This window comes from Leucopleurus acutus (genome assembly GCF_964270905.1).
Source record: "Leucopleurus acutus genome assembly, chromosome: 21".
Lineage (NCBI taxonomy): Eukaryota > Metazoa > Chordata > Mammalia > Artiodactyla > Delphinidae > Leucopleurus > Leucopleurus acutus.
In genome coordinates this window covers 22,455,543-22,470,426 of record NC_139163.1, presented here as the reverse complement: position 1 = coordinate 22,470,426, position 14,884 = coordinate 22,455,543, and the positions used below count along the sequence as shown (strand labels likewise).

The 14,884-nt window shown below is 36.1% G+C and overlaps 1 protein-coding gene across 2 annotated transcripts in view; it reads right to left on the bottom strand.

Annotated features, from left to right (window-relative positions):
* Positions 1–14,884, bottom strand: part of TNKS (tankyrase) — a 173,550-nt gene that overhangs the window by 37,081 nt on the left and 121,585 nt on the right. For both annotated transcript variants that reach the window (XM_082863818.1, XM_082863819.1), the window contains exons 12-13: positions 4,596–4,767; positions 2,455–2,534 (exon numbers count right to left, since the gene is read on the bottom strand). In XM_082863818.1, coding sequence (XP_082719944.1) covers positions 2,455–2,534; positions 4,596–4,767 — 252 coding nt within the window. The remainder of the gene's footprint in view (positions 1–2,454; positions 2,535–4,595; positions 4,768–14,884) is intronic.

Below are 14,884 nucleotides of genomic sequence, written 5' to 3'. Positions count from 1 at the left end.
AAGCAAAGTTAGGCCAGAGTGGTTGCATCGCTGATGGTGACAGATGGACTACAATAAAAATATTTGAGGAACAATTTATAAAGAATTTCCTATTTTTTCAGTGAGAGGATTATTATCTATGTGTGAAAACAATCATCATCTCCATTTTACAGATAAATAAACCAAGGCTCAGAGAAGTTAAGTGACATCCTTTTTCATACAGTGGGTAAGGGGTAGAATAAAAACTCAAACCCCACTTTCTTGATTCTTAATCTTTTGATCTTCTTGCTACATCATTGCTTACCTACTTAATTACCCAAACTCAGGGAAGTGATGAGAAAAGAGGTAATGAAAAGAAGGATTCTTAAGTTAAAAAAGCAGAGAAAAACAGTGACATTTTCTAGGCTACAGGTATGATGGCAAGGGCTTTCATATATAGCTCACTGTAATGAGCTATTATAATATAAAAACTCTGAACCTGGAAGATATCTATGGAGATACTGAGGAGGGGCTGGTAGGGTAAAAACAGGGCTTTTCAGGTGGTACAATTTTTATATGACAGAAGGAAGTCTGGGCATAAGGGAGAGACTAAAATCTGAAGAGCCATTGTCATCTGGCCAGGTTATATCTTTTCATGACAACTGAGTCTGTGGCAAATTTTATATATTTTATTAATATATAAATTATAGAATCAAAAAACAAAATTAAATAGAAATAAATAAATACATAAACTAGAAAGAAAGGCTACAAAAATTGACAATAAACACCTTCTATGGTGTCTTACATGACTGAAGCTGCTTCCTGCTGCTGCTTTTATTCTAGTTCTTTATATTCTAAGTTAGCTTGTTTTTTCTTTTGCAGAGAACAGTGGCAAAATGGGGATGAGGTAGGGAATGAAACCCAATTTATTTTATGTTTTTATTAACAAAAAGAAAGCCAATTTGGCTTATTAAATATTTGCTTTTTACTATTTGGAAGTTCTTTATCCTCTATTCTATTTCAATTTCTTTTTGAATGCCAAGGCAATTTTTATATGCTTCCTACCTGCTTCTCAAATACTTTACTCAGCAAACAGCCTTTTTTTCTAATAACTAATTTCTAATGCTTTCTAAAGCCTCTAAGGAAGGAAAAGTTTACCATGCTTAATTCTCACTTAATTTGTGCTTTGTTTTCTTCTGCCATTTCTACTCTATTCATAAAAATATATTTGGCCTTTATTGTGAATGGATTGTTTAAGAAACCTGGAAGCTGTGGCATGGTTTCTAATACATACAAGATGTAGGAATTAAAACCTACACATTAAAAAAATAATAAACTATTAATTTAATTATAATGGGCACATATAGCAATTCTAGCACTGGGGTTATCATGCTGTGATACAGAAAAGGAGTCCTAATCGCTTTTATATTTTAAGATTTTATTAGGATACATTTCAAATGATAAAAGTATTTTTAAGAAAAAATATATATAATTTCAGATCTAAGAGAAATTTAAAATTTCTCTCTAGTGGCTGTTATGACTGAAATTTACTCTTTTCCTTTAAATAACTTAGAAGTTAACGTAAGATGGAAGAGAGGTTGGAAGTAGCCACATAATGCAACAAAAATAAAATTTCTAGGCAACAGAGTTTAGAAAGCATTTACTGTCATTTTCAACCAGTATACATCATCAAGAGTACGAAAATTTGTTTGCTAAAAATCACAAAAAACAAGTTTGCTTAATAAGAAACGACAATAAGAAATGAGCAAGATTAGTTTGTAAAAAATAAGCTGGTAAGATTATCAATACCAAATTTGCAATTAGCCTTTCTTTAAAAAAAGGAATAAAAAATAAAACTACAAGACCAATCCCCAAACAAAAATAAAACTCATACCCCTTTCTGCTATCTTCTCCCACACATGAATGATTATAGAGGGGACGTGTATGTGTTTTAAAAAGGTGTATTCAATACTAGAATATAATTTTATATTTGAAAAAATTCAATCTATAATCATTGTTTCTACACCACAAGTAAAGGTTGATACAATTTCCTTGGCAAGCAATGACATAGAAAAGAAGACCCATCTTCTACATATAATTAATTCCAAATGGTTGCAGGATCATAAGGATGCTTTCCTAGAGCAAATGTGAGAATCTCTTGGAAAACGTCAAGAACATTGTTTCAAACTTTACTGTACTATTACCTGGGCTTGAACTAGCTTGGAAATTTATGAAAGTGGCCAAAATAACATTTTAATTAATAAAAGTAGAAATAAAAAGAGCATTCATATAACCAGAAGTAAACTGACTAGAAAGTGGTTTAATGTACGGCCCATACTAGGAAAACCTTCACAGTTAAAGATCTCTCCTGTTTATGGATCTGCTCTGCTCATCCCTTTTATTGTTTGGATTTGAGTAGTTTCACTTACAAGCCTAAAATGAATTGGTAAGCAAAGGTTCCACAGAGCTACCCAAGACATTAAAGCGCTGCCTTACCTTCACAGTTTCCAAGTCTCCGGCTTTAGATGCTTCTAAGAGCCGATAGTCAACATCAGAAGTGCGTATAGGTGTACTTTCTACATGAAAGAAAGGAAAGAGTACTGTTGGTTTTTAAGGAATCACAGAGTAGCTAAGGAGGGAAAATTATTTGGTGAATGGAAAGAGAGAGGTTAAGGTGTCAGAAATTTCTAAGATCTAATTTAAGGTTTTGTGGTGTCTTACTTCAATCTATATCCACCTTATCATAAGCCAAATTCAAACAAATTTTAGGACACACAAATCCTCTCCATCCCAATTACTCTGTCTTTCAAATTTTATGGTCAAAACTTGGCAAAGGGGAATGGAGAAACATAGGACCATGAGATCACGGACATCTTTATGATACATTGGTCTTTCAAAGTTTTGGAGCGAAGCTTTGCAATAGATTCTGTTATGTAAACCGAGGGAAGCCACTCAACTTTCAGCACTTAATGTTTAGCCTTTCTTTTTGGTCTCAATTTCTACACTATGAAACAGAAGTAATACTCCTGAAATCAGTGACCTTAGAAAATATAATCAGTGTACAATAAAGGCCTACTAAATACAGAAATTTGTTTAATTCGCATTTATGGCTTCAGGGAAATGCAATTTAAAATGTCTTAAGAGGTGTGATACAAATGTTAAATAGAATATAATTAAAACAGGCTGTTAAGTCTAGAAGTTATGAGGCTAACAAATGAGTTATTCTGATTAATCCAATACTATAAACAAACCAAAAATTCATTATACATTGGCCCAAATAAAAAGATTTTTAAAGAAAACAATGCTTATCACTCAAAGTATGATCATGGACATTAAGTGTGGCTTTTATAATGCACATGTGTACACACACTCATGTAACACAAAAGAACTTAAGTCCAGAAAACCTGGATTTAGACTGGGCTCTATTGTGATGATGGACAAATCATTTGATAGCTTAGTTTTCACACCTATAAAGTGAGCGTTGGTTGGTTTCCCAGAAATTCTCTTCCAGGCTTAAGATTTCAATATCTTGTGGCCAGAGACACCTTCCTTGAGCCCAGTGTCCAAACGGGAAGATCAAGTGATGCTATAATAAGGTTTCAGATTTCAGAAGAAATACTTCAGCTCTTTCTAAAGTACTTTATTCAGGGAAGTGAGTTTTACAGAGTAAGATAGGGCATTTAATAAAGATTTTTGGAAAGGTCTCTGTATAGTTAGGTCATAATATCTATGAATTTCATTTCTGGATAGTAAATGGATGCTATAAAATATTCATAATAAAGAGGGTATGCTGCGTCTGATGAAGAAAAGAACTACTGCATTATACGTAGGGAAAGCAGCAGACTTCTGATTCCTTGCCTGTAGCCTACTCCATTTTACTCTTTCAGTTTGTTAGGTCATTCTACAGCAGACATAATCCATGGAAAAAATTAAAAGAATGAGAAAGAAGAGTCAATTATATTAAATTTCTTTTGTAACTTCTTATTCATTTTTCAGTAGGCAGACCGTGTTATTTCCTCTGATTTGGGGGCTTTGGAAACTAGTATCTATTTTTGTAACAGTTTTATGTTTGATCGCCCTCAATAAACGAGATACTTAAAGTATATAACACTGTACTAGGTAGGCACTGTAACACTCAGTAAGATTTTATAATTATATTTAAACCAGGAAAGACAAGATAATATCATAATAGTACAATGAAGTTAAGAATTACAGAAAGCAGAATATAACACATGTAAGAACAATTAATTATAAGATCATTACCATATGAACGATTTGTAATTTTCCCTATTTGATAGATTTCGGAGCAACCGTAATTCCACACTGTTTACAGGAGTTTTAAGTAACCTTTGATCATAACACCCATAAGTCAGGTTTCCAACTTAACACTAAAAAACTTAAAGAAAATGGTTGCCTCTCTTCATGACACCTACCTCAACCCCACCAAAATAGGCTGATGGGCAGAGCCACAGGCTAAACTGCAAGCAAGGAAAGGCAGGAAAAATATTCAGGCAAAGAAAATACTCCAAAGAGCCACTTAAAACAATGGGCACGAAGTTTGTCTGTGGAAAGAGTTTATCAGTGGACAGACATGGAAGAGGAAGAACAGAATGCAATGTCTATCTATTTGAACTTACCACTCAGAATCTGCTGCACTGCTTCGTTCCCCATCTGTGCTGCTGTAAAGCCTTGTAAAGAGATGATGGAGGGATCAGAGCCGTAACTCAGTAGCAGGCGGCAGGTCTGCAGGTGACCGGCAAGGGCAGCTCTATGCAAAGCAGTCTGACCAAGGGTGTCCAGTGCATTCATCTGAAAAATCATTGGGTGGGCACATGAGATCGAGCAGCTATTTTTGTTCCCTTTTACACCCTAGCGAATAAATTATGAGAAAAATCAACTGTCAAAGCTTTTTGAAAAATACCACAGACTATTCATTATTAATTCTCGCTTACTGATTCTAAGAAATACCATCTTCTTAGTTGTCTTTCTCTGACCACCTTATTGAAAATTCTAACATACCCATCCTTTCCCTGAACGACTGTCTTGCTGTCCGTCCTCCACTCCCTGCCACTCTCCTCACAACTAGGGGTCTCTGTAAGGTCCCTGAGGGCTGGGACTCTTGCCTGATGTTCACTGCCTGCCATGTCGAAGATGCACATTAAATACTTTTGGATGAATGAGTTCTACCAAACTTGTTCCCGGAATATAAAGACAACAGAATAAGTAAGCAAAGATAGTCAAAGTAATTAATTACATTTCTTTTCTTATTTTAGTAAATGATTATGATAGAATGCCCTAATTGAATTACACATTTAACCAAAAACCTGATTTGAAGATTCAAAGGTTCCATTTTTAAAACTTTGAAGAATTATAAAGGAAGAATAATTTTAAGACTGTTAAGACAATGTTAAACTTTGGAATCATGTTTATAATTTGATCAAAACTACCTAATCCTAACCTGTTTTCTAGGATACCCCAGTAAAGACTCTACTCCACTCAGACCAAAGTCCATGTTCATTGGACATGTTGCTTCTTTCAGAGAAGCCCTTTGCTCTGCCTTTCTGGATTATGAGATCCAGTGCAAGTCTCACCTTTTCTAAGAAATCTTCCTTGATTACTTGAAGCCTTGCTGATTACTTCCTTTCTAAATACCTATGTCAATTCAGCACTATTTTATAAATTAGAACACAGGGATAGTGTTTGTTTACCAAGTAAAACTAAGGTTACTGAAATATGGAAAGTATTGTATAGGTTTTCTGGGTCCTCTAGAAAGCTCCCGTTAATGGTACATAGTAAATTCTCAAATATATGCTGGTTGGTTATTCAAAACACGTGGGTACCCCCACCAAACACAAAATTAAGAAAAGAAAGGATTTAAGACAGTCTCCCTGTCTCCAGTTTTTCACTGTTGTAAGGCTGTGACACTTCAGGCAAGGTTCGAATAATTTCTTCTTTTTTTAAATTTTATTTATTTTTTTATACAGCAGGTTCTTATTAGTCATCAATTTTATACACATCAGTGTATACATGTCAATCCCAATCGCCCAATTCATCACACCTCTCACCCCCCACAGCTTTCCCGCCTTGGTGTCCATACGTTTGTTCTCTACATCTGTCTCAACTTCTGTCCTGCAAACCATTCATCTGTACCATTTTTCTAGGTTCCACATACATGCGTTAATACACGATATTTGTTTTTCCCTTTCTGACTTACTTCACTTTGTATGACAGTCTCTAGATGCATCCACATCTCAACAAATGACACAATTTCGTTCCTTTTTATGGCTGAGTAATATTCCATTGTATATATGTACCACATCTTCTTTATCTATTCATCTGTCAATGGGCATTTAGGTTGATTCCATGACCTGGCTATTGTAAACAGTGCTGCAACGAACACTGGGGTGCATGTGCCTTTTTGAATTATGGTTTTCTCTGGGTATATGCCCAGTAGTGGGATTGCTAGATCATATGGTAATTCTATTTTTAGTTTTTTAAGGAACCTCCATACTGTCCTCCATAGTGGCTGTATCAATTTACATTCCCACCAACAGTGCAAGAGGGTTCCCTTTTCTCCACACCCTCTCCAGCATTTGTTGTTTGTAGATTTTCTGATGATGCCCGTTCTAACTGGTGTGAGGTGATACTCGTAGTTTTGATTTGCATTTCTCTAAGAATTAGTGATGTTGAGCAGCTTTTCATGTGCTTCATGGCCATCTGTATGTCTCCTTTGGAGAAATGTCTATTTAGGTCTTCTGCCCATTTTTGGATTGGGTTGTTTGTTTTTTTAATATTGAGCTGCATGAGCTGTTTATATATTTTGGATATTAATCCTTTGTCTGTTGATTCGTTTGCAAATATTTTCTCCCATTCTGAGGACTGTCTTTTCGTCTTGTTTATGGTCTCCTTTGCAGTGCAAAAGCTTTCAAGTTTCATTAGGTCACATTTGTTTATTTTTGTTTTTATTTCCATTACTCTAGGAGGTGGGTCAAAAAAGATCTTGCTGTGATTTATGTCAAAGAGCGTTCTTCCTATGTTTTCCTCTAAGAGTTTTATAGTGTCCAGTCTTACATTTAGGTCCCTAACCCATTTTGAGTTTATTTTTGTGTATGGTGTTAGGGAGTGTTCCAATTTCATTCTTTTATATGTAGCTGTCCAGTTTTCCCAGCACCACTTACTGAAGAGACTGCCTTTTCTCCATTGTATATCCTTGCCTCCTTTGTCATAGATTAGTTGACCATAGGTGTGTGGGTGTATCTCTGGGTTTTCTATCTTGTTCCATTGACCTACTTTTCTGTTTTTGTGCCAGTACCATATTGTCTTGATTACTGTAACACAGTAGTATAGTCTGAAGTCAGGGAGTCTGATTCCTCCAGCTCCGTTGTTTTTCCTCAAGACTGCTTTGGCTATTTGGGGTCTTTTCTGTCTCTGTACAAATTTTAAGATTTTTTGTTCTAGTTCCGTAAAAAATGCCATTGGTAATTTGATAGGGATTGCATTGAATCTGTAGATTGCTTTGGGTAGTATAGTCATTTTCACAATATTGATTCTTCCAATCCAAGAACATGGTATATCTCTCCATCTGTTGGTATCATGTTTAACTTCTTTCAGCAGTGTCTTATTGTTTTCTGCATACACGTCTTTTGTCTCCCTAGGTAAGTTTATTCCTAGGTATTTTATTCTTTTTGTTGCAATGGTAAATGGGAGTGTTTCCTTAATTTCTCTTTCAGATTTTTCACCATTAGTGTATAGGAATGCAAGAGATTTCTGTGCATTAATTTTGTATCCTGCAACTTTACCAAATTCATTGAATAGCTCTGGTAGTTTTCTGGTGGCATCTTTAGGATTCTCTCTGTATAGTATCATGTCATCTGCAAACAGTGACAGATTTACTTCTTCTTTTCCAATATGTATTCCTTTTACTTCTTTTTCTTGATTTTCTTCTCTGATGGCTAGGACTTCCAAAACTATGTTGAATACTATTAGTGAGAGTGGACATCCTTGTCTTGTTCCTGATCTTAGAGGAAATGCTTTCAGTTTTTCACCACTGAGAATGATGTTTGCTGTGGGTCTGTCATATATGGCCTTTATTATGTTGAGGTAGGTTCCCTCTATGCCCACTTTCTGGAGAGTTTTTATCATAAATGGGTGTTGAATTGTGTCAAAAGCTTTTTCTGCATCTATTGAGATGATCATATATGGTTTTTATTCTTCAGTTTATTAATATGGTGTATCACATTGATTGATTTGCATATACTGAAGAATCCTTGCATCTCTGGGATAAATCCCACTTGATCATGGTGTATGATCCTTTTAATGTGTTGTTGGATTCTGTTTGCTAGTATTTTGTTGAGCATTTTTGCATCTATATTCATGAGTGATATTTGTCTGTAATTTTCTTTTTTTGTAGTATCTTTGTCTGGTTTTGGTATCAGGGTAATGGTGGCCTCATAGAATGAGTTTGGGAGTGTTCCTTCTAAGAGGCTTGTGCAGGTTTCCTGATGGGAGGGATTGGTGGTGGGTAGAGCTGGCTGTTGCTCTGGTGGGCAGAGCTCAGTAAAACTTTAATCTGCTTGACTGCTGATGGGTTGGGCTGGCTTTCCCTCCCTGTTGGTTTTTGGCCTGAGGGAACCCAACACTGGAGCCTACCTGGGCTCTTTGGTGGGGCTAATGGTGGATTCTGGGAGAGCTCCTGTCAAGGAGTACTTCTCAGGACTTCTGCTGCCAGTGTCCTTGTCCCCACGGTGAGCCACAGCCACCCCCCACCTCTGTGGGAGACCCTCCAACAGCAGGTAGGTCTGGTTCAGTCTCCTATGGGGTCACTGCTCCTTCCCCTGGATCCCGATGCCAACACTACTTTGTGTGTGCCCTCCAAGAGTGGAGTCTCTGTTTCCCCCAGTCCTGTTGAAGTCCTGCAATCAAATCCCACTAGCCTTCAAAGTCTGATTCTCTAGGAATTCCTCCTCCTCTTGCCAGACCCCCAGATTGGGAAGCCGGACGTAGGGCTCAGAACCTTCACTCCAGTGGGTGGACTTCTGTGGTATAAGTGTTCTCCAGTCTGTGAGTCACCCACCCAGCAGTTACAAGATTTGATTTTACTGTGATTGTGCCCCTCCTACCGTCTCATTGTGGCTTCTCCTTTCTCTTTGTATTTGGGGTATCCTTTTTGGTGAGTTCCAGCATCTTCCTGTCAATGACTGTCCAGCAGCTAGTTGTGATTCTGGTGTTCTCACAAGAGAGAGCCAATAAATTCTTAATGGTGTTCACAAGATTCACTATGAAATGCTGACAAATTTAATTATATCACATTTGCCAGCAGAAAAATGACTGTTTATACATAAACAACATAAAAGCACAGCCATTAGCATGTACTAATGGAAAACACAAGTGGTCAAACTAAACTTCTTGAATTTTTCTGTGAATATTTCTGTTATGTCCTCATCACAGGAGAAAAACTTTAAGAACATTCTAATCATTAACATTTTTCTGGCAATTGGATAAGACACCCACTAAATTATTCAATTATAGTGATGGAAATCCATAATCCAGCTCATTAAATCATGGGAACATGGTTTCAGAACTACTACTCTGAAATACAGACCTTACCAAGTTATTCCTCACCCCAAACTCAGTGACTCTTCAGTGCCTTCACATAAACTTGAATCCCTCAGCATGTCATTGAAGACCATCTGTCATTTACTTTTACACCACCTCTCCTACCTCTCTTCCCACTATATTTTTTCTTCATAATCTGATAGGCCTGCTATGCTCCAGCTTTATTAGATTACCCTGGAGCCCCATTTTCTGAAGGTGTTAGTTTCTAAAGTCATCGTGAAAGGTAAAATTTGCCTTTGGTCAAGATTATCCTTGAAGATACCTTAGCAATGCGATGGTAGAGACAGATGTAAAGTTTCTCAGTAAATCCAACACCAGCCAGTTTCACTTCCAGTGTCTAAGCAGATCAACTGAACACCAGATAAAGTACAGACAGTATTTTTAAACATTAACAACACACTATGTGTAAGAAGCGGTTCTCTCTATTAATATGCATGGTGGAACTGAGCGCAACATAGAACACTGCAGATTCACTTCTTCCACCTCTTACTCATTCTGGGACATGCATTCATGGAGTGAAATACTGAGCAAAAATCACTACTCACTAATATAAGGAAGGGATGCAACTACCATTTACTAAGCACTTGCTAATATTAGATGCTACATGTAAACTGTAAGCTATTTAAAAGCAGAGACTATGACTTAACCTTAAATGTAACTCTTCCCTCTACCCTAAAGTACAGGAGAGACAAGTGTAACACAAAATTCTTTGCTTTAGTAAATGTATATATTTTTCTTTATGAAATAATTCTCCCCTCAAATTCTAAATAGTTTCATAGCAACAAAAGAATATCCATGGAGTGCTTCATCAGACAACAAGGCTGAAGCACTACAAGAAGTCATAGAAAAGTATCAGCGAATAATGTAACAGAAGCACTCATTCCATGGAAATAAGTAGAATAAAGAAACTAGAGGGACTTCCCTGGGGGTCCAGCGGTTAAGACTTCGCCTTCCAATGCAGGGGGTGCAGGTTCAATCCCTGGTCAGGGAGCTAAGATCCCACATGCCTCGTGGCCAAAAAACCAAAACATAAAACAGAAGCAATACTGTAACAAATTCAATAAAGACTCTTAAAGAATGGTCCACATCAAAAAAAAAAAAAAACTTAATAAAAAAAAGAAACTAGAAAAATTTGGTGAGACTTTGTACAACCCACTTAAAAAGAACAACAATCAATAATAGGGAAATATTAAACAGATATTCTATAAGGGTTTTTGTGAAGAAGAATTATTCCTCTCTAGAAGCAAATGTCAGAAATTTCTCCAATCCCCTGGTCTCAGGGCTCCGGGCTTTCCCGTCTCAGGTCATAAGATGACTGTGGCAGCCGCGCTCCACCAGTGCCAGGCAGTCTCACCCAAGGCCAAAAGGGAAGTTGCCGACATCTATTTTAAAAGAGAAGAAAGCTTTCTCAGCGAACCTCTCCTTATGGTTGGGGCCAGAGATGGTTTGTGGGCCCATGCCTTTACCAGGCACTAGTAAGGACGAGATGAGATCATCAGAGCTGTCTCAGACCCTCAAGCTTCTCTATCTGAACAAAACAGAGCTCTACGGAAGGACTTGGCAAGCTTTGATCTGCGGGCCAGCTCCAACCTACTGGTTTTGTGTGGCCTGCAAGCTAAGAATGGTTTTTACATATTTAAATGGTTACATTTTAAATGGCTATATAAGTACCTACATAAAATCCTCTATTTTGTCTCTTGGCCCACAAAGCCTAAAATATTTACTATGTGGACTTTTAAGAACACATTTACTGAAAAATGATTACTGGATGGGAAATCGACTCTCTGCTTGAGTCATTACAGATCTTTAAATTGACTCAAAACTGAAAAAAGAAAAATCAAGGTCCCTAACTCCCTCTCATATCTAACTTGATCAACACCCTTAAGGTTCTACCTTTATTTGTTTATCAGTCAGTCATGGGTTAGAATCAGGGCTCTCTATAAAGTGGGCAATCTAATTTTTTCCTCCAAATATTCTGAAGTGGTTCAAGGCACACAAGTACAAAATGTGTGTGATAAATTTATTCCTGGAGGGCAGCGGTAACTATGTGATATGACTAGAGATCAATCCCCGTCCCCCGATTTTTTAAATGAGTCACCTGGCAGGATTTGTGTTGCTGCTCTAGTTCAGCTTCACAGTGAAGAAGGGTGATATATTGGAGCCAGTGTAATTTTACTTTGTTGTGATGCCAGAGAATTGTAGGGAACGCTCATTGTTTAAAGGGAGTTCTCCTAAGTTTGGATTTATTACTCTAATCTCCACCATTCTGTAAGTTACATAAATGGTAAATGACAATAATTCACTCTATTGGTGGAGAAATAACAGGAAAAGATTAAATGACCTGTGCAGGTCATCCATAAAATCAATGCTGGAAACACTGAAAAAAAAGGGCCAACTCAAGTACAGAATATAGTCCAGAAGCTAGAATATCTCTTGACACAACACTGTTCTTTGTCCTCTTGGCTTTGATGACTGTGACTCACACTGTGATAATTCTTCACTCAGGCAAAAAACTTAGGCTCAACAACATTCAAAATATTCTTTATATACGAGTCAAACTCTTAAAAAAACAGAGAGACAAAACAAATATAAGTCTAGTATTATACATATAATTAAGTGCCTAAATGGTCATTCAAACTGAGCTAACCAAATAAATGACATTGCCGCTCACAAGGAATCTTCTAGGAACTTTCAAGTTATACAGCTATATATATGCATTGCTGTCCATGAGTTTTGTTTTCAGCCTAAAAAATTTATTTGACAGATTGATTTTATATACAGAAGCATGAATTTATTCTTCATATTTTAAATAGATACAACTTTAATTCTTAATATATATGTATTATTTGGAATTACCAGCACACTTACTGAAGAAATTCAGGAATGTTGGGACTGATGAAGTCTTTTTTAAGACACAGTTTTATTTTCCTCTATCCCAATCTCCACCACAAGGATATGACAGAGGATGTCTTCAAAGACCCTTAGCATTCAGCACTAAAGAGATCTGTTTTCTCTAAAGTACAGAAACTGCCTCAAATAAGAAAAATGTTATATTTAATGTGTTACACCTCAACTGTGGTAATTAATGGTTAGAACTGGCTTAAGATACAAATTCAGAAGGTGTGAGAAGAATAACAGATGTCTGGCAGTTTTAAAGACAAACATTCTTTTTTTTTTGTATCTGGAGATAACAAGTTGAGGTATGTATCTTTATTTCTATTTGAATAGTAAGAATGACTTTCCTAAAGAGGATAATTTGATAAAATGATATAAAACCACAATGGTATGTGACCTGAAATGTATAGGACATAAAATTATGATTAAAAAAATGCCAAAAACAGTTTTGGAAACCAGCAAGCAGACCATAAGGAAATGGTTAAGGGGATTCTTTCAAAAATCAGTGTGAACAGCCTAGTCTCAACAGCTAACCACGAGGCTCAGTTCATCTCTCGCTTAAACTTCAGCTATCATTGTCCACATCACTCATTTAGTAATTCATCATCAATTGTTCTGTGACATTTCTGTACTTAGGCATGTAGACTCACATTATAATTTTACGTTAATTATGAACATGTGTACATCCCAAACTAAACCTGATTTCGAGTAATCTGAGAGTTGAAAACAGTCTCTATATTATTTTAGCTAGAGTGACAATTTTTTTTTCTGCCCAAATCAGGATACTTTGAAATTAAAAGCAAACAACAGTTAAAAAAAATTAACAGGCATTAATAAAATCTACAAAAGAGGGATAAAGACAGGAATCTGAAACAGGTCTATGCCCTGGTAGACAGAGACTACAACCTAGGGAACAGGTAGGTGGCAGGCATACTGTAATATTTTTAGCTTGAAGGTAAGAAACATTAATTCGACATCATCCCTTTTTATAAAAATCTTAAAAAGCTAACTTTGTTGAATACTGCTAAATGATTATGCCAACTGTTATACATATACCTTGAGTCTACATTTCTGTAATTGGTTTTCTAAGAGAAAGTAGTTTCCTAGGATGTTATCTATCTTCCTGAAGCAGGATTTGTTCATGCCATCTGCCTATTCAAAATTTCCAGTGGCTCTCCAAGTACCATGAGAACAAACCAAAGCTCTCCAGCTGAGACCAGCAAGATCTTGTTCCAGCATATCTTTTCAGATTTTCACCATCCCCCATGGATGTACCTATTACTAATAGGAGTACCTATTACTCCACCTACTGAACTAACTAATCATAACTTCTGACTAAAAAACTCCTTTGCTTTTCAGATTGAGTCATTATTTAAAATGTATTCTTTGTATTTTGTCTATTTCTATATATCTAATTCTTGGACATTCCTAGCTTAAATTCTATTTTCTTCATGGAATTTCTCTATTCTTCCCCCTAGCCTGCCACCACTAACAGAAGTAATTGGTCTCTCCTCTGAATAGCAATCTACCTGTACTTTCCAACCCGTATAACAGATATTCAAGTAGACTGTGTTAGACAAGACTATTTTTAGATTTTAAGTCCCTTAAGATAAGAATCTTTATCAAATTCAAACTTCCTATATACCTCATAGTAACAAGTGCAATACCTTGTACGCTGGTTGTTTGAAAATGGTTGGTAAACGGAGGGCTCAAAAGAATGACAAATTAGTAAATTCTTATGATAAAGAATACTGTTTTCAACATACTACTCTGTATACTGAACAAACATTAGAGACTATCAAACTATTCTCTAACCAAAAACCATGCATTTCTTCTTTCTCTAGAAATCTGGAGGGAAAAAAGTTAAATGCCTGTGTTGACAGAATTGTTTAATATTGAAAAAAACTGATTCACTTTATCTATAATAAAAGTATAATTTACGTTTTTACAGATATTTACAGGCCATTGTTATCCACAGTGGGATACACACAGTTAAAAGTATCTCCTGTGAGGAATGAAATAAACAAAATAAGCAAAAATTCAATTCTTAGCTAGAATTCTGCTACAGTAATCAATATTTTACTCTAATAGGTTTTTAATCCTTTAATGTGTTATGAACCCACCAGAGTATGGAATCTGTCTAAGAAGTTAAATTTTAATTTGAGAAAAATTAAATTTGAGAAACATGAAACTAGATTAATGTTTACTAGCCAAACTTGAGTATTATTATTTGTAAACCTTCAATATTCACATGGAATTTTAAAAGGAACAATCAAGTTCTCTGAAAAGAGGTATATTATATTATAATGGTGCATACTTTCTTTACTTTCTTAAAGGGGTACTTACCTTGCCCACATGCCCTAACTGTCAGAGAAATAAGTTGCAGAGAGCACAGCTGATTAGACTCGAGGTGCCA